General features: G+C 38.9%; 1 protein-coding gene across 1 annotated transcript; it reads right to left on the reverse strand.

Annotated features, from left to right (window-relative positions):
* Positions 1-4,602: 4,602 nt before the first annotated feature.
* On the reverse strand, positions 4,603-18,283 carry SLC39A6 (solute carrier family 39 (zinc transporter), member 6). The gene is made up of 9 exons (XM_010014864.1): positions 17,555-18,283; positions 16,128-16,308; positions 15,706-15,875; positions 14,299-14,511; positions 12,615-12,684; positions 10,851-11,228; positions 6,169-6,249; positions 5,577-5,767; positions 4,603-4,755 (listed from the first exon to the last, which is right to left on the reverse strand). The coding sequence occupies exons 1-9, from the start codon at positions 18,281-18,283 to the stop codon at positions 4,603-4,605; spliced, it is 2,166 nt and encodes a 721-aa protein (XP_010013166.1).
* Positions 18,284-19,243: the final 960 nt, after the last annotated feature.

Here is a 19,243-nt window from a genome sequence, read left to right on the forward strand (position 1 = left end):
CCTCAGCCCGCGGCGGGAGGGCAGTACCGTGACGGTGTGCTTCCGCCGGCTCCGCACAGGTACGTGGGGAAGCCGTGCTGGGAGGAGGCCGCCGCGTTTGCTAACCGTGAGGAAGTAACATCTTACGTATTTCGTTAACTTTTGTTCTGAGAAGGCAAGTGAAAGATGTAACCGGCCATAAGGTGAAGGGTCTAGAGCAAATGTCGTATGAGGAAGGGCTGAGGGAACTGGGGTTGTTTAGTCTGGAGAAGAGAAGGCTCAAGGGGGACCTTACGGCTCTTTACAACGAAAAGAGGCTGTAGTGAGGTGGGGGTCGGTCTTTTCTCCCAGCTAAAAAACGACAGGACAAGGGGGAACAGCCTCAAGCCTGAGAAGGCAAGTGAAAGATGTAACCGGCCATAAGGTGAAGGGTCTAAAGCAAATGTCGTATGAGGAAGGGCTGAGGGAACTGGGGTTGTTTAGTCTGGAGAAGAGAAGGCTCAAGGGGGACCTTACGGCTCTTTACAACGAAAAGAGGCTGTAGTGAGGTGGGGGTCGGTCTTTTCTCCCAGCTAAAAAACGATAGGACAAGAGGTAACAGCCTCAAGCTGTGCCAGGGGAGGTTTAGATTGGATACTAGGAAAAACTTCTTCACTGAAAGGGTGATCAGGTACTGGAACAGGCTGCCCAGGGAAGTGGTGAAATCACCATCCCTGGAAGTGATCAAGAACCACGTAGACGAGGCCCTCAGTGACATGGTTTAACAGTGGATGTGGCAGTCCTGGGGTAATGGTTGGACTTCATGATGTTAAAGGTCTTCTCCAACGGAGTTGATTCTACAATTCTCTAATTTGATAACTAAACCAGTAAGGAAAACACTCAAAACCCAGCCTTAGGTTCAGTGGTTTATTTTCTCTAGCACACAGCAATACAGTCATAACTACAGTGCTCGTATATGCACCAAAAATGTATTTTAAATAAAAACACATTTCATGAAAACATGTTTTCAGTTCCTGCTTGTGGCAAACAGAATTACCCAGTTTTTCCACAGAAATTGCAATTCTTCTGGTTGCTCAGTTCAAGCAGAAGGAGAGCTCTCTCTGGGTTCCATGTTAGCCTTGACCATATTTTATATAAACAAAATTGAGCTGTGTTCCCACAACACATTTGGCATCACTCCCAGTGCCCTGGCCATAAGAGACCAAAGAAACCTCAACCCCACAGCCCAGGCAGGTGAGAACTTAAACACCTCTGGTTTGGCTCTCACTGCACATAGTTAACTACACACACATTTTCTGTACAAACACATGCCAAAACCACTAGGGAAACAGGTTAGAAAAAAACAAAACAAAACAAAACAAAACCCAACTTTGATTCCAGCACTATCTGCCTATTCTATTTCCCAGCATCTAGCACAGGGACTAGATAAGGCAGCTGTAACAGCGTATAAAATTAAGGTCTGTACCATAATTAACATACAGACAGATACACAAAACAGAGATGCGAGGCACATGACAAACTGCTGCAGAAAAATAGATGCGTAAAGAGCTGCCTCGAGGCTTTTCCCCACCAGTTTACCAAACCAGGAGTAATTTCAATACAAGTACATTGCAACAGGTGCAGATTCTACTTTATGAGGCTGACCAAAAAAAAAAAAAACAAAAAAAAACCCAAAAAAAAACAAACAAACAAAACAAAAAACAACCCCAGAAAAAAAAAAAAAACAGAACAAAAAAAACCCACCAAAAACACAACCCCCCCAAAAAAAGAACAAAACAACTAAACCTCTGTCATCTTGCTGTCACAACCTACAGCAGGTTTCAGTCTATAGTCTTCTCAGTTACTAGTTTGGACAGCTGTCCATCCCAGACATCTCTGCATCAAAGACTGAAGAGCACTGAATAGGTGGGATATGCTTGTGTCAGGCTTATTGAGCAGTTTCTGCTGACATGCTCTAAAGGCAATTTATTTGTCATGGTGTTACATTAGCAATGTGTTTTGATATGCAGATATTTCAGTGTGAGTTGATTACATAAAAAGCTGGCCAGGAAGCCAGTGGAAAAACTGACTGAAATTTGTAGATGTATCTCCATCATTTAGTCATCTATCTTAAAATCTCTTGTGTAACCCCAGGTTACATGCCTGCTTCCTAGTCATATCCAGCACACAAACAGAAGTCTGGTATACTGAGAAGTACTCATGACCAAAGGGCATGCCTGACATCTGACATCTGAAAGAGCTGAGGGTCTGGGACAGAAGGCTAATGACCCATGGGCTAAAGCACACCGAATTTATGGTGGTTTACCAGACCCACTGGTAAACACAGTGCCCAAGCCCTGCAAAACCCACTAGGATGGAGAGAGGTTGCACCTCAGACACTACATCTCAGCAGAACAGAGCTGTGTTGAGAGGTTTGGAAGGAAAGAGGGGGAGAAGTCTCACTGATGATTTTTTTGCCCAGGAATATATCTTGCTCATGAGGAACAGCACTGGAGCATGAACTGAGGCACATTAGCTCCGATGGAGACCAGCACCATGACACCAGCAAAGGTGAGACTTGTTTAGACAAATCAGGGCCAAATGAGACCACTCCAAAGGGCAACACATTCATCTGCAATGAAGAGACATCAGGAAAAGACCTCCAAGAAGAAAACCAGCCACATTTTAAGAGATCTGGAATGAGGTGGGACTGCCAGGACAGGAGATCAGCATAGAAAAATGCAGTAGTCAAGGTATGAAAAATTCCATTTTGACATGTTTTGTGTATGTATGTGTGTCGGCATGGTGGTCAGTGTGGTTGGTTTGAACTTACTTGCTTTTCTAAAGAAAGCAGCAATACGCACATCAGAAACAAAACAGCTTTTGATGAGCCAAAGATTATGGTATTCAAGCACTAGAGGTAGCAAAAGAAAGATGAAGATCAGCAGGTATGTTTTAGGCAGAGTTTAGCTACAACAAAGTCAAGAAATGAACATAGCACAGGTAAAGGCAGAAGTCTCATAAGAGTTTAGACTAAAAAAAACCCCAAATATATAAGTTACTTTCTCTTTGGAGTTCAAATAAACCAACAGTTTAAAAGCAGGGAAGATACGGAAGCAATGGGCAGATACATATATCTCTCTCTCCATTTTCATGATACTCACAGCTACTACTAATTTAAGCTCAGGAACACTAGAATACTATTGCTGTAAGAGTAAAAAGAGCACCGGATGGGCGATCAAGGAGATGCTACAGAAACATAGCAGAGGGTTACTGTACCATGGCACAACTCCTCTGTTCAGAGGTGTGCTTCTAAAAGAGTGCAGATGCTTAATCAAAATGCAATAGCATAGAGGACACTAAAATGTAAAGTGCTTGATGAAGGTAGGGAATGCACCTGTATTTTGTCAGTGTTCTTGTTAAGAGATGAAAGCCCAGCACCAGAGCTCACCTCTCTGCAAATGCAGAATTTATTTATTTTGCCATTGCCTTTTTAATCCTTCTCCTTCCTTCACTTACTTTCAGGGTAATTAAAACATTAAGTCTGTAAGTTCAAACTACATACTTATGTACACACAATTATCTTTAACATGCTGCTTCCCTATATATACTCTCAAAGAAATTTTGCTATTTTGGATTTCTCAGCTTTAGTTGTTGCAAAGACCATAATTGTTTTGCAAGCACAGGTTTGTGTGCAATCACACTGAACTAGAAATCGTCAGCTCTCCCCCTCAGCTCAAGCTATTTCCCAAAGAAAATCAATGCTTTAGGTAAGGAAGCTGTTATAGTAAATGACTGTTTGTCTCAGCCTGTAGCACTCCTCCCCTTGATATCAGACTTTAATATACCTTTGCCATTTCAGGCAGCATTAAGTGGGATATGGCACTACTATAAGTCTTTTTGATGTTAATTCACATATATTGGAACCAGAGCTATGCTTTTACAGTCTAATAGCTGTGAAAAGCAGCTCAGATAAGAAGGGATGGTACAAGTAAACATTTGGTTTGGAATAGAAACCAGCTAGAATAAGACACAAAGAACCTACAAGCTACTGAGAGAACCACCACTGCAAAGAGGATGGAGCAGACTCATCTGCCACTCCGTGTAAACTAGGTGGATGCAGAAGAGAAGTTTCTACTAGTATAAACACACGCTACACATTACATGTCTTTCTCTTGTCCACTGATTCTGATTGTGCTAAAATAAACACTACTGTCATTTTACTACTTTAAACCAACAAAACCCTGAAGTAAAAAAGTTACATATGATTATATACAGTAAATAAATTTACTAAAACCCAAACCAAAACACAAACCTTAGCCCTGTAGCCAATACTGCTTTAATAGCTTTGGCACTTTCGCCATGTTATTACTAAGTACAGCTTTCCACAGTACCATATGCAATGCTAAACCCTAAATTAAAAAAAAAAAAAAAAACCAAAAAAAAAACCCAAACAAAAAACCCCAAACAAACAAAAACCCAGCCTTACAGTGTTTGCTTCTATCAGGGGGAGAAGGGATAACAACAGCACAACAATAAAAATATCTAATCTATATCAACCGTACCTCTCCACTAGAGAATTCAATAGGAAAAAAAAACTACCACTTATAATTTAACACCAAGCTCTCTTCATGGCAACCAGGATTACAAGTTTATGCTGAAAACAATCTTATGTTCAAATACGGAGATAAGCAGCATTATCCCAAAACCCAACAGAATCCCAGCATTCTGTAACAGGAAGTATCCCCAACGGCTACATCCATGATCACTGGCATCATTGTGAAGCATTTCAGGCACCTAAACAAACAAGAAAGTGTTAAATGCCTTCAAAAGAACTTACTTTAAACCCAGTTCTTCAGCCATGAGGTACTGGAGTCTCGCTCCTCTAGTCTTTCCTGTTGACTACATTACTACTACTACTTGAATTAGGTGTCACTCAACATGAGCAATATTATCAGAGGCTACTTTCATATTTAGAGACAGAGAGAATCTGTAATGTTCCAATTACTGTTGTCATGGTAATTATGCTGATGTCCTAAGCCAGCTATTTATTCAGGATATGATTATTTACCAACTGATTTAATCAAGCCACACGAAGAATTCTATTCTTAAGACAACAGGTAAGCTTTGATGAACATCCACCAAGCTTGGTACACCAAGCTTATACTTCTGTAAAAACATACTTCTGAGGTATAGTGTAGGTTTTAATACAATTCTGTCTTTATCCCAAGAAGCAGTAATAGTTTAATGCAAAAGCTGAAGCATATTTGGTGGTGCAGATAGTGTGCCACTTGCATTCTTATCAACTACCTGCTACACTAGCCAGTCAGAAGCAAATTTTTTACTCCACTTCTGCTATTAACTGCTTCTGTTTAACAACTGAGGGGAAAAAATCTCTGTACCTACAGTAAACTAAATAAAAGCCATCTTCCACCTGAACATTTAACTGAGCACTTATGCTGCGTACTTACCAGTATCTTCAAGTGCAGAAAAAGTTAATTGAGGGAAAAAAAGATGGAAAAATTTGAGCTCAAAATGTAATTAGCATTAATTCTTAAACTATGTTATAAAAATTCAAGTAGGCCTTATATAATATTCAAGTAGGCCTAGCCACTTACCATATCCACAAGAGCCACATACATGAACAAGCCAGCTGTAAGTGCAAATATCCACATGGAAACATTGTCTGCATAATGACCGATGAGAATCCCAGTTGCCATTCCAAGATAGGCCAGCATAGCTGACAGAGCATTATAAAGCACAGCTTGCTTGACAGTCATACCAGCTTTTAGAAGTACAGCAAAATCTCCTACCACAGGGAAAAAACAAAGCAAAGTTTTCATCCTCAGGTGACTACTGGAGTATCCATGAGTCCTCCTCTTACAAGATTACTAAGCTATTTTTATGCTCTTATATCCTTTTTTGTTTTTTGGGGTTTTTTTTTCCATAATATCAGTAATCAGTGGGGGACAGAAAATTCAAAGTAGCTGAACTTAATTTTTTTTTTTTAAAGGAAGATTAATTCAATTAACTTGAAAACTGTTTTATTTATTAATTTATTTATTCAAAGTATTCTTAAGTAGATAATCTGACACAGACGAAGCTTTCTGATCGAATTTTGCTGTGCCACAGAATAAAGTCACTTAAAATTCTCCAAAGTGCACCTCTAAGTACCTATACCTGCAGCACATGGATATACTGGGGTCTTACCTAGCTCATGAGGTAATTCATGGCAAAACACAGCCACGGAAGTGCTTAAACCACTAGATAACCCTTCAGTGAAGGCTGCTCCTATGAAGAGACAAGGGGGGAGAAAACAATAAAAACATTACTGCATATTCAGACATAAAGTGCCAAAGCATTGTTGCATATGCTGGTATCATATTAGGATATACTAATTTCACTCAAATTTTATTTATGCTTTTGGAAGCATTTAAACTTCAACTGACCAGTTGTTGTTTAGGATTCATAAGTTTCAAAATCCTCCTTCAGAATCATCCACTTAAAGCAAAGCAAGTGTCATTATCTTATTTCTGAACTAAGCCAAATACCTTTTAACATCACAACCCTCTCCAAAGAAAAAAAAAAAAAAAAAAAAAAAAAAAACCTAGAAATCCTGTCAGAAAAGACACTATTTTTTAAGGAAGCAAGAAGGCGGCAGCTCAGCTGCCTCTGAGAGTCAGGCACTGCAAAAAGGGAAGCCAACAGTAAGGGAGGCTACACAGTCACATGAAATCAGCAGTGAAAGATTGTGAATTCTAGGCAGCTTGCACGTAAATGAACTATCATGCTTTACATGGAGGGGAAAAAACCCACTCGATAGTCTAAATGAGGGAAACCCTGAAACTAGTCTAACAGTCATTTTTCTTGTTTGTTCTCCTGTTGCTTACCATTATTCTCAGGAGGAAGCAGCACATAGTAGGGGTGAAGAACTGAGCCACATCTCATACACAGCACAGGAGGCCCCCGGCTGCATGGAGAACCTCACCAAGGGGTGCAGCAGAACTGTGTCTAGCTTCCTCTTCAGCTGCTACCAGGAGCATGCCAGCAAACAGGGTGCTACCAATAAGCACAGAGGCTCAAGGCCATGTCATACACAGTTGGCACACATGGGACCCAGTAGTAATGCTCACAGAGGAAGAGCTACAATAGTGGTAAGACCACAGCAGACAATCCCCTCAGTTTGCTGGGCTCACCACCCACAAGTAGTCTAGAAGTCTCTATCCAGATGTAAATGCTGGGGGTTTACACTGCTGCCCAGGTCTTCATCTGCAAGAAATGACTGATGCTTCTCAAGGCAGTAACAACAGCAGCAGCTTTACCTCTGGGATTCATGATGCGGCACCCAGTGAAGGAGATGCAGGCATGCTTGGATGAGGAATAACGAACAGGGTATTGAGAGGGTCTTCAGAAGAGGTTCTAAAAAGGCAGGAACCTCAGACTAAAGAGGAAGGCAGGATCAAAGCAGCACTCTAACAGGAAATACAACCACCCAGAAGGGCAAAATTCAAAAATAGTGAAGCCTGGCAATAGGGAGAACCCTCTGTCCCCACTCGTAGCTGCTAATCTATAGAACAGGAATAGCCATTTTTTCACTGCTAAAAAGCTGTCCTGAAACACTGACAAGTTGAAGTTTATATCTGGTATTATCCCCTCTTGAGAAACTGATCTTTTAAGACATCACTTCTCTCAAAAAAAAAAAGCTAAAGAAAAAATATGTATGTGAGGGTAGTGTTCTGCAGTTATTTATTGAAGCTACACAGAAAAGTTTGAATCACAGAAGACAGTTTCTGACAAATTAGTCAGATGCAACTGTTCCATGCTTTAATTGAGAAATAAGCACTTTTAAATCTTATTTCTACATGATTAGCACAAAAGATTTGAGGAAAAAGAGTAACTGGTGGAGGTTATGGATAACAAATCACATGAAATTAGTGAACTGAACTGATGGATTACTCTGGCTACAGTTATCTTCACAGGAGCATTCACATCTTCATGTAAACACAGGTAGAATACTATACGAGTAGTATTGGCATTTTCAGAACATCATTTTGATGCTGTGAGCATATCCAGAACTGAAGGAAACCCACATTTCCATTAGCCTGAACAAGCTACACAGCAAGACTTGTAGAAGCTGTAGCTCACACTTGTTCAGTAAGCCTTTGTTATACTTCCTCATACTTTTCCCTTCATAACTATAAAGTCATAGCTCCTTCCCAAACCTCCCTAATGCTAAGAGGTAATCGACTCTGTGTGTCATTTGTATGCAAATCATCCTCCTCCCACCACATTTTTCACTGCTGATCAGCCAGGAAATTTACATTCCATGCTTCAACTTTCATCAAAAACGAGATTAAATCAGAAAGTCTCTTTTCACATTTTACTTTGAGTTGACTGAGTCTGAAAAACTTCAAATACTGCTGTGAGAAAATAATTATTGGGTTTTCTCTTCAAACAAGAATGAACTTGTTTCTACAATAGAAGTTATAGAAAGACTGATACTGATGAACTGACCTCAGTATACAAGCTGGAAATTAATTCAATACTGGTAAAGGTTAGTCTTAAATACTAAAGTCAAGGTTATGAAAGACTAGTTTAAGAACTGAAGATTACTGATTTGACTTTACTTTCTGTAACTTTAGCATTTTAAAGACCCGTAGTCTTGGTCTCCTAGGAAAAAAAAAAAAAAAAAAAAATAATAAAAGGAATTTTCAAACCTGACCTCCCACCCAGAAGCCCAAAACATAACATTCAGTGTTATTTTTGTGATAAAGAAATATTTTCACTGAAGCATTGTCAAAAAAACCCTGGACTACAACATGTAAGGGGAAAAAATAGAGACAATAAAAAAAAAAAAAAAAAAAAAAAAAAAAAAAAAAAAAAAAAAAAAAAAAAAAAAAAAAAAAAAAAAAAAAAAAAAAAAAAAAAAAAAAAAAAAAAAAAAAAAAAAAAAAAAAAAAAAAAAAAAAAAAAAAAAAAAAAAAAAAAAAAAAAAAAAAAAAAAAAAAAAAAAAAAAAAAAAAAAAAAAAAAGAAATGTCTGTTTAGGTGCAAAATAACTTGGTTTATGCTAGTTCATATTTAAAAAAAATGTAATTTATATGAGTTTAGAATAGTTCAAATAAAAAAAAATCCTCAACTTTAAGAACAAGACTTTGAGTAGAATATGACTTTTAAAAGACAATTAAAATTTTTAAATACTTTTCCAGAGAGACTGAGCCTGTTTTGAGACTGAGTACAGCACACTGAGCATCTGCAGGAATTTACTTATGCTACACTAATTGATATAGATACTCTTAATCAAAAAATCTGCATAATGGCAACATATAATGACTTTATTGGTATCTTCTCCGTGATTCAATTTCTTCCAGGTAATAGTTAATTTATGTCCTACTACTTAATGCCCTACTCTTACATTCCCAGAATACAAAAAGCAGCACAGACCTTCTTTAGAAGGTTAGTGTAAGCACAAGAAATGCCATGCTGCTCTTCAGTAGATAGCAGGATCTGAAAAAGGGATGTGACAGGACTACTATTCAAAAGTGTTAAAACACCTTAGAGAACACAATGCTTTGGACCAAATTCATTTTACAGTAAAAATGAACATATGCCTACCTCCCACAGCACAAAAATCACACATACATGTAGCCTGATCCACTTGAGTGATCTTCAGGCTAAAGCAGATTGAAACCAGGGTCCCATCTCGCTCCTCATCAGTGCTCTGGGGAAACTTAAATGTGATGCACTCACAACCCAAAAAGCCAACCATATCCTGGGCTGCATCAAAAGGAGTCGACCAGCAGGTAGAAGGTGATCCTGCCCCTGTACTCTGCTCTTGTGAGACCCCCACTTGGAGTATTGTGTACGGTTCTGATGTCCTCCATGTGAGAAGGACACAGAGGTGCTGGAGCAAGTCTAGAGAATGGTCAGGGGGCTGGAGCACCTCCCATACAAAGACAGGCTGAGAAAGTTGGGGCTGTTCAGCCTGGAGAAAATGCAGCTGCGTGGTGACCTCACAGCAGCCTTCCAATATCTGAAGGGGGCCTACAAGGATACCAGAAAGGGACTTTTCATCAAGGACTGTAGCGATAGGACAAGGGGAAATAGGTCAAAACTTAAACAGGAAATTCAGGGTTAGATATAAGGAAGAAGTTCTTTACAGTGAGGGTGATGATGCACTGGCACAGGATGCCCAAAGAAGTGGTTAATGCTCCATCCCTGGCAGCATTCAAGGTGAGGCTGGACCTTGAGCAACATGGTCTAGTGGGAGGTGTCCCTGCCCATGGCAGGAGGGTTGGAACTAGATGATCTTAAGTTCTTTTCCAACCCTAACCATTCTATGTTTCTTTGGGTAACCAGGGCCCATCATAGGCAAAGCCACATGTGCAAAGTATGGAACCTGACTTTGCTGTGTAACAAGTGAAGATAGAAGAGAAAAAGAAATAAGGAAGCCAATGATACTAGTGGCCTGACTGAAGTGGAAAATCCACAGTTACTATACATACAGCCAAAAAGACAAGCTTGTAAAAAAAAAAAAAAAAGTTCAAAACCAATTTAACTTGCAGGCATTGAAATAAAGTCATCTCTAAGACCTAAATAGTTTAGTTTTAAAAAATGTTAGCTTTAACTTTGCTAGAAGTAGGAAATATAGCAAAGTTTATGGCTTCCTAAAGAAACACAGCTGTAAGCACATAATTTGTTTCATTTGTCACTGATCTCCAAGTTGTTAAACGAGATTTTTCTTAGTCATTCAAAGCTGCTATCAGATATTAGCTCAGGCTTCAAAAGATCCACCATTAATTAGTTATGTTCCTAATAAGGAGATAAGTAACAGCAAGAAGACTTTGATGTCTTCGCATACAGAAAAGCTGCAGTGTCCAAGCCCACACTTACCAATTGCTAGGCCATCACTAAAATTATGTAGTCCATCTCCCATAATCACCATCCATGCCAGAGTTGCTATCCCCGCATCCTTCAGTTCTTCACGTGAGTAGCGCTGACTGTGACTGTGGGGATGATGGTTCTGATGATGATGGTGATGTAGAATATGATGGTAGTCATGGTGATGATGACTAAGATGATCTGTCTGTCCTAGAGTATCATGTAAGTGAGAATGACATTTGTTTCTACAGCCCCGGGACACATATTCGTTTTCAACCTCCTCTTGATGAGAATGAGCTATCATCACTTCTTCTTCTTCTTGTACAGTTGGCTGCTGAGAAATGAATGTTGATGGATCTGGAGAGTCTGTCCCTAGGTAGCCCTCAGGCCCTGTTACAAAAACCCAGAGTATAACATTATACATTTTTTAAATCACCTAGGAAGCAAAGATACAGTAAGTTGACTAAAGCAATGTAGTAAAGAAAAACCTAGCAAGTAAAGAAGTTGAGACATGGAAGTGTTCAAGGCCAGCTTGGATGGGGCTTTATGCAACCTGGTGTAGCGGACAGTGTCCCTGCCTATGGCAGAAGGCTTGGAAATAGATGAGCCTTAAGGTCTCTTCCAACCCAAACCATTCTGTGATTCTGTGCTACCCCAGCTTCTTATGCCAGAAGCATACCACCCCTCTCTCCCCCCAAGGGTTTCCACAGTTTATCTTTCTTTCATTAGATTTCCGAGGTAATTCCCAATAGTTCAAAATAAGAAAAACTTAGAGTTTCTATCCCTACGTTACGGCCACAAATGCTTCCTTAAAAGGTAAAAAAGCTTTTACTCTAAACCCTGTGCAATTTAAACACAACAGCATACAGCTCTCTGTCCCAGTTTCACAGCACGAAGGCTGTTATTTTAATTGTGTCAGAAAGACAAACTGCTGACTGGAAAGTATATGCCATTCATTCATCTTAGGGCTGAAGAATAAGAGGATTATGTTATAGATCATTTTGGAAACTCCTGTAATTGACATAATACAGGAGCTTAAGTTTGAACACTCAAAAATCAAGTCATCACAGACCAGGAAACATCCTCACTTAAACATTTAGTGGCACACTAGTTATTCTGACTAACTCCTAGAAGTTACTGAATTCTTCCCCTGCAATTAAGTGAACAAATACACTTTTACACATTACTGACAACTCTTTCATTAGTTATAAAATTATTCTGAAAAACTGAATGCATCTTTAAGCTGCAAGAGGTAACAAGTATCTAGTGAGATGTGTTTTGGCTCACACCATGATCTTGGGGAAAGTGATCATTTGCTGTCCAAATACAAGTAACTTTTAAGATTTTAGGCTATTCACTTTAAGAATAAATACTCAAACTTACAAAACCCAGACTTAAGATACACAGAAATCTAAATAACAGAACACGTATATAACATCTAACAATCTGTACCAGTAGGCACAGCTGTATTTGCAACAGGCATAGCCAGAATTGCTTCAGAAATGACTTCAGCTTCTGCTATTAAATCCAAAACTAAAAGGCTTAAGGTTTCAAAACTGTGAATTCACTGCTTCCAACCTGTCAATCCTTTGTAAAGGAAAGCAGCAAACAGAACTAGTACTCTACATAGCAATGCAGACAGGTTTCATATCAAAAAGAATTCAAGTAGGAAGTGACCCAACCCACGCTAAGAAGCAGTTCTATGAGTTGACATTGATCAGCTGTTTTTTAAACAGCATTGCCACAAAATAACTGTGCAATATCACTGAGACTTACGATCATCTGTGTCTAACTTTTCTTCATTTGCTGAAAACTTCTTGTTTTCTCCATCATCTTCATTTTTTTTCTTATTCCAAAAGAAAATACTGTAGTTATGAATATTTTACTTATTTTTCAGGATATACATGAGCAACATTATATTCACAACATTTATGCAGCCTGCACAGAAAGAGGACAACATGGAAGCCATGTAAAGAGTACAGAAGAGGAACATTAGAAACTCAGCTAAGTACGGTAAGATGAGCCTAAAGTTCCTCAGGCTCCATAAGAGGGGAAAAAAACCCAAACCACTAATCCCACACATACAAATACCCCACATTTTTGAACAAGGAATAAGCAGAGAGGTTCATCTGAGAAGTGGAACACATCAAATATTGAGTAAAAGTTATTCCACTTACTCTTTTCCATTGTAACATCAGTATGGCTTTCTTCTAATGTAGTGAAGGAAAACCAACTATAATCTCTGATGATTGCTCAGTGATGTCTGTATCGCAACAATTTATGATCAGCGATTCAGTGAAGGGCATAGTTAGTCTAACAGGAAGTCTGCTGCCAGTGCCTGAGACAACACTGAAAATATTTGCTTTGCTTGGAACATGTCATGACCTCTCCTGGCAAATATGTGTAACTAGAGAGGGAAAGCGATACTCTCACTCACAGTTAATTTAGCTTCAGTACAAACCACACCAACACAACTTCGCATGACCAAAGTCCAAGAGCTTACATGGATGGCATCTGCTCTGAGACTGTTGCCTTCGTGACCAATTTAACAATAAAACCAGAGATTATCAGTCATTGTGGTAGCATAGAAAATAGCTATTTTTAAGCTAAGTACTTAGGACTTCACTAACTTTCTTCAAGCAAAATTTAATATATCACCAACTTTTACCGTATCATTTTTTACTGAGTCAACTTTTACATCATTGTTTATTCCTGGCTACACTTTAAAGACATCAATCAGCAATACTTGGTAAGTAACCAACACTTATGATATGCTAAAATTCCATTATAATTTACCTTCCACATCAAAAACAGAAACCAGCATAGTAATCTGAAAGCTGTATCGAGGTTTTGTTTTTTCTTTTTTGGGGGGAGAGGGGTGTGGAGTGAGGAGGGGTAAAGAAGGGAAAAAGACAAGAGGCTGGGCAGACCGTATTTCCAAAAGGAACACTATCTAATGAAGTCACTTTCTACAGTGTAGTTGGATGCTTATTTACTGCCACCCTTACCCCTTTTGTGCAAGCACTTCCTTTAACAGCATTACAATAACTATGAGTCCATCTTATTTCATCCAGTACAAGAATTAAAATAATAATAAAAACCATTCAAATAGTTCTGTAATTGCCTTGAGATGTCAGAAGAAAAATCGATAATGAATCGATAAATCACTGTTAAAACAAAAAGGTGCAAATGGGTATTTGCTCAAACAATTCACTGTGGTGTCAGGCCTGTACTATATGTCTGGTTAATGAAATAGCACAGAGCTCTTCCATAACAGGACCACACAAAAAGTTATCACATCTTTTAAAAGCATGTCACTAATAAAATGAAATTATAATACTAATCAAGCCAGCAATCACTATTAGATCAGAGAGATGTATGGTATTCATAAAAGTTTTTCTTGTAAGTGTTTTCAGAAATCATGAAATGCAATATAGTTTCAAAGTAATAGTTTCTGTACCTTTTTCTTCTTGTCTTTAAACTGCTTTATTAAAGTGATCAAATGCTCCACTAGAAACATGAAATACAAGCCTCCAAGTGCTGTAAGTCCCTTCCATGTAGAATCCAGGTTGGCACTCTCCTCTACACTTTGAGAAGCAATATGTCTGAACATAGAGCTTTTGTTTTGTTCAACCAGAGTTTTTTCATGGTGATGGTGATGGTTGCCATGAGACTAAGGGGAGAACCAAATGGGTAAGTCATTACATTCAAAAGAACTGATAACATAAGAAACACATGTATTCTTCACATTTTTTTCCTCAAGTCTGGAGTCCACACTTGAAAATTTTCATGGGGCAAATACTCTGGATACAAACTCAAATGATTACAAATAAGTCTGTTAATACAGAGAAACATTGCAGGGACCGAAAGCAGGCCTGGTATTCACCCCTCTCACTGAAGCTATATGCATTCTGCTTAATACAAGATGTACAACTGCCCCCACAAAAACTCCTGACACCTGTCAAGGAAACTGCATCTTAAGTACTTAGTCGCAGCAAGCACACCAATTACTTTGCCATCTAAGATGGCTCATAGATCTTTTTGTATGAATAACTCGGCAGTAATTTCCTTCTTTAAAGGAACTCTGACATTCTTCCCCTCCTTACTGGCTACTGGTAAGTTCAGAATAAAAAAAAAAATTTGAGGACATCTCCCCCACTCATGTTTACATTTACACAGCCTCACACAGCAAAAGGAAGAACCACCTAATGAATTACAGGCAGGTCTCAGAAACTACCACAGGATCTGCAGTCCTTTTTATTCATCTTAGACAAAAGGTAGCTTGCTCCAGCTTTCAGGTAAGAGCTCCAAAGAAAGGTGGAAATTTAGCAATCACATTCCAATTTCATTATCCGTATGTAACTTCAAAGTCTACCAAGTAATGTTTTCTTAGGACTTCACCAATGCTTGATTCCAACCAAAAAATTGCAATGAATAAGCAATCAAGATAAGTGGCTGACAACAGAAAACAATGCATTATCTATTCCACATTAAAATGTACAGTGAGCAATTTCTGGTATCTATAAAGTTCACTAAACTGGAAAAATAAATTAAAGAGGCATTACAGTAAGTGACTAAAAACATTTATACAAAATTCTTGCATGCAAGGAACAAGAGTGATCTAGCAGCATATATGACTAAGAACAGCAAACAGAGGGATAATGTGTGATGTTCTTACACTGTAAGGACTGTGAAATGAATAATACAGTTTCAAATGGGAAGCCCTTCCATCAAATAGTCTACTTTACAAGGTTGAGAAGTGACTCACCAAATAGACATTAACAAGGATTAAAATTATCATTAAGAAATAGACAGGTGTCAAGTTCTCCGCTTAGAGATAATGAACAAAACAGTAATTAATACTTACATGAGGAAGGAGGTGTAAGAAAGCATCTCCACTCAAAGTCCCCACAGCCAATGCCACAAGAAAACTTAGAAGAAATTTGAAAAACACTCGATTCATCAGTGGTACCAATATAACACCCAGCAAGGAAAGAAAACTAATGATGGAGATGGATATAAAGCCACCAATCCAAGCTGGTTTAAAAGAAAAAAGTAACAAGGATAAGTAACAGCTGTATGAGACTGTTTGCTTGACATTCCTGTTATCAAATACTCCTGATCATTCAATTAATCAGATGTTAACAAATTGTACACCACAAAGACTTCTCCCTACACATGGTCAAGTGCTAAAAGAAAATGACTTCTTTGAAACATGTTTCTCAAATTTACAGCCAACATTAATGGGTTTTCAATAAGCTTTTATTCCATGTTAAAAAAATAACCTACCTATTTGCAGAGAATAACTTTTTGGAGGAGTTTCAGCTTTTTCAGTAGTTGCGTGGACTATGCAGTATTTGCCATCAATCTGATTAATAAGAGCTGGGCAGAGGTAACTAAACTCTGTAGCAGTCAACAACACTTGAGTACCTATTCCATGGGACTGCATCAGTTTTGACGCACTGGAGCACTGTGGAAGGAAATGTGTGTTAAAGATTAACCATAATCAAAATACTATGATACACCTGAAGAGGACTGCACATCCCATTTTAATTGAACTGCATTGGCACCACATGAAAACAGCTGTATCAACAGTAATTAAAAACTGGTAACAAAGCAATTCAGGAAGAACTGTACCTCCACACTGCTTCTGGCCCAGAAAGCTAGTTTGGGAGTCCTGGTAGATGGGGCATAATTATCGCTCTTCTTCAGAACAAAGGGGTCAGATGCTTTGCTGCACAAACAAAAGAAGTCTAACACTTTTCACCGAGTTTTAGAGGCCATATAAAGAAGTAGTAAGGTTAAATCCCTTTTTATAGAAGTGATGACTACGGAAAGTTTTGTACAGAATGTGTTCTGCATGAACTTCCTCCAGTGAAGTTTCCCACTGTACAACCTACAGTCTTGGTGCATTTAAATGGCAGCAGTACTTCTGCTCTGACTGTGCAGACTGCAGGAACCTTGTGAATACAGTGCCTACAATACGCTATACAACACCCAGTGAATTACATTGGCTGCATACATTAAGACCCCAGAGAGACACTTGCTTTTGAAAGCATTTAACGGAGAAGGATCTGATGGTGTAATGAAACTTCTCACAGCACAACTACAGACCTTATTAGCCATAACAATTTTTAGCATTTTAAAATAATAGTTAACATTTTGCAGCCATGTTTTTCACAGTTGGTCTCTACATACAGTCTTAAAAAAGATAGGGAGGGTGGAATCAAAGGAAGAAGGTGCCTGTTACTTCCCTGCAGCTCTGTGCTATCTGCCATAGAATGAGCTAACACTCATGAAGCAGCTTTGATAGAATGACAGTATTTTAACTAGATTTTTTTATTTTCACCACATTTTAGGAAAAGACAATGGATTCTGCCTTTAAGGCAGAACAGCAAGTTTTAAATTTGAAGTGTTTTAACACTTCATAGTATTTTAAAATCATACATATATAAAAGTGTTTGTTTATTCTTAAGAACTTTTTATTCAGAAAAATTAGAAATAACTAGTATATATTCTCCTCTGAGCTCATGAGCATAACACAACATTCCTTCAAAATGTTAAGTTTCAAGGGAAGTTGTTTTTATGTGTTTGGCTACAAGTACTGTTACACCACAAAACTCACACCCAGTTAAATACTAAGCACCTGATAAATATGCCAGAACAACATTCCCAATGGATCTGGTTTCTCAGGAATATAGGAGAATCAGCCTCACCTCTTGTGTATTTTGGTTTTTCAGTTTCGAATACAGGTAGCTCCCTTTTTCTGATTCCTTCGGAGAAGCATGAGATTCATTTGCTTTGCTGTTCGCAGGCGAGCTTGCGTTGCTGCCACCTGTGACATTAATGGCATTAGGACTGGACAGACCTAGACGAGCAGCAGGCTTGACTTCTCCAGGTTGCACATTCTGTAACTCAGAGTGGCCACCTGTGGTAGCAGTGATGAAGGGTGCCATTCTTTCACTAACTGCGTTCTTGCTGCGTACAAAGTTCTGCTGATGTTCTGCGTTTTGCATTTTATGAGGTTCCTTTGAGTGACTGTTCCTGTGGTCTTTGTTAGCATCCGATTCGTGGTTTGGACAAACAGTCTTCTCAGAGATTTTACTTGACGGCACATGATTATGATGGTGATGATCATGATCATGGTCATGGTCATGATCATGGTCTATTTTAATTCGTTTCATTTTATCTATACCTATGTTCTGAAGCAGTTTTCTAAACCCGTCAATCGACAGCGAGTTGTTTTCGCCATAACGATGAAAGAGTTCTTGAAGGTGAAACTTCTGTATTAATCCTGCCAAATCAATATTCACACCAGCTGCCTTTTCTGGAAAAGTTCTCTCCATTGTATGCACAACAGTAACCATCTCCACTCCATGATGATAAATTTCACACAGTAGTACGGAAAACGATAGAAGGAATGTGAGTGACACCGTACTTTCCATTGCAGTTTCTTTTTACCAAAGGGGAAAGAAAAATCTAGAAAAAGAAGAAAATTCTAAGTTTCCATAAAACTGATCACATCTTCCTCTGCAACAGATGTTCATAACTTGCTTAAACAAAAGAAAGCTGCAATTAACCAAAGCAAACCCTGCTCAAAGTATCAATGCAGTAAGCAAACAGCTATTTAAATATCCTACACATTCATCATCTTTTCCCAGGTGCCATGGCCTTAGGCAACAGGAGATGAAGCTGCATACCATGATGAAGTCACTGGCCATAAACACCCCCCAGGTGTGAGCTTACCTTTGTTTTGTTTGGCCTGTGCCAGTCCTCTTAACACAAGCTAAACAAGGAGAGAACACCCTCAAGGGTGTGCCAACTGAGTTCTAGATTAGGCTTTTCTTCTGGTAAAAACAAGCCTTATAATTTATCTCTTAGCAAGGAATAGGCTGTATAAATTGTATGTTCATGCCTAAAAGTCAAAATTCCCAACCTTCCCTATCTGGATTTCCTGAGCTTTTAGCAGGATAAGCTTTCAGCACTCCAGAAAAAAATTTGTTTACGCTGTCTGTGTGTTTTAACATCGCTGTCGATCCTACAGCTTCTTTCAGTAAGCAGGCAGATCACTGCTGCAGACCAAACGTTCACAAGTGTCGACATTTGTGTGTTTTATTCCATAATCACAGAATGGTTTGGGTTGGAAGGGACCTTAAAGATCCCCCAGTTCCAACCCCCCTGCCACAGGCAGGGACACCTTCCACTAACCGGGTTGCTCAAAGCCCTGTCCAACCTGGCTCACTCCAGCAAGACTATGGATTAACCCATACGCAGGCTGCGTACAGACCACGTCTGAAGGCTGCCTCTGCCCTTTCCTAGAGAGGCAGAGAACACACCGTAATGCAGACGACGTCACGGTTTCCGTAAAGCCTATAACCACCCTTAAAATCCCAGCACCGCCGCCG

The sequence above is a fragment of the Nestor notabilis genome, unplaced genomic scaffold (assembly GCF_000696875.1).
Source record: "Nestor notabilis isolate BGI_N333 unplaced genomic scaffold, ASM69687v1 scaffold12155, whole genome shotgun sequence".
Lineage (NCBI taxonomy): Eukaryota > Metazoa > Chordata > Aves > Psittaciformes > Psittacidae > Nestor > Nestor notabilis.

Excerpts from the sequence above, each read along its gene's own strand:
- SLC39A6 (XM_010014864.1), bottom strand. The coding sequence starts at position 18,283 with ATGGAAAGTACGGTGTCACTCACATTCCTTCTATCGTTTTCCGTACTA. Across the intron at positions 12,685-14,298 it reads TTAAAGACAAGAAGAAAAAG|AAAAAAAATGAAGATGATGG; the intron begins GTACAGAAACTA and ends TTTTGGAATAAG. Across the intron at positions 11,229-12,614 it reads AAAGTTAGACACAGATGATC|GGCCTGAGGGCTACCTAGGG; the intron begins GTAAGTCTCAGT and ends TTTTTGTAACAG.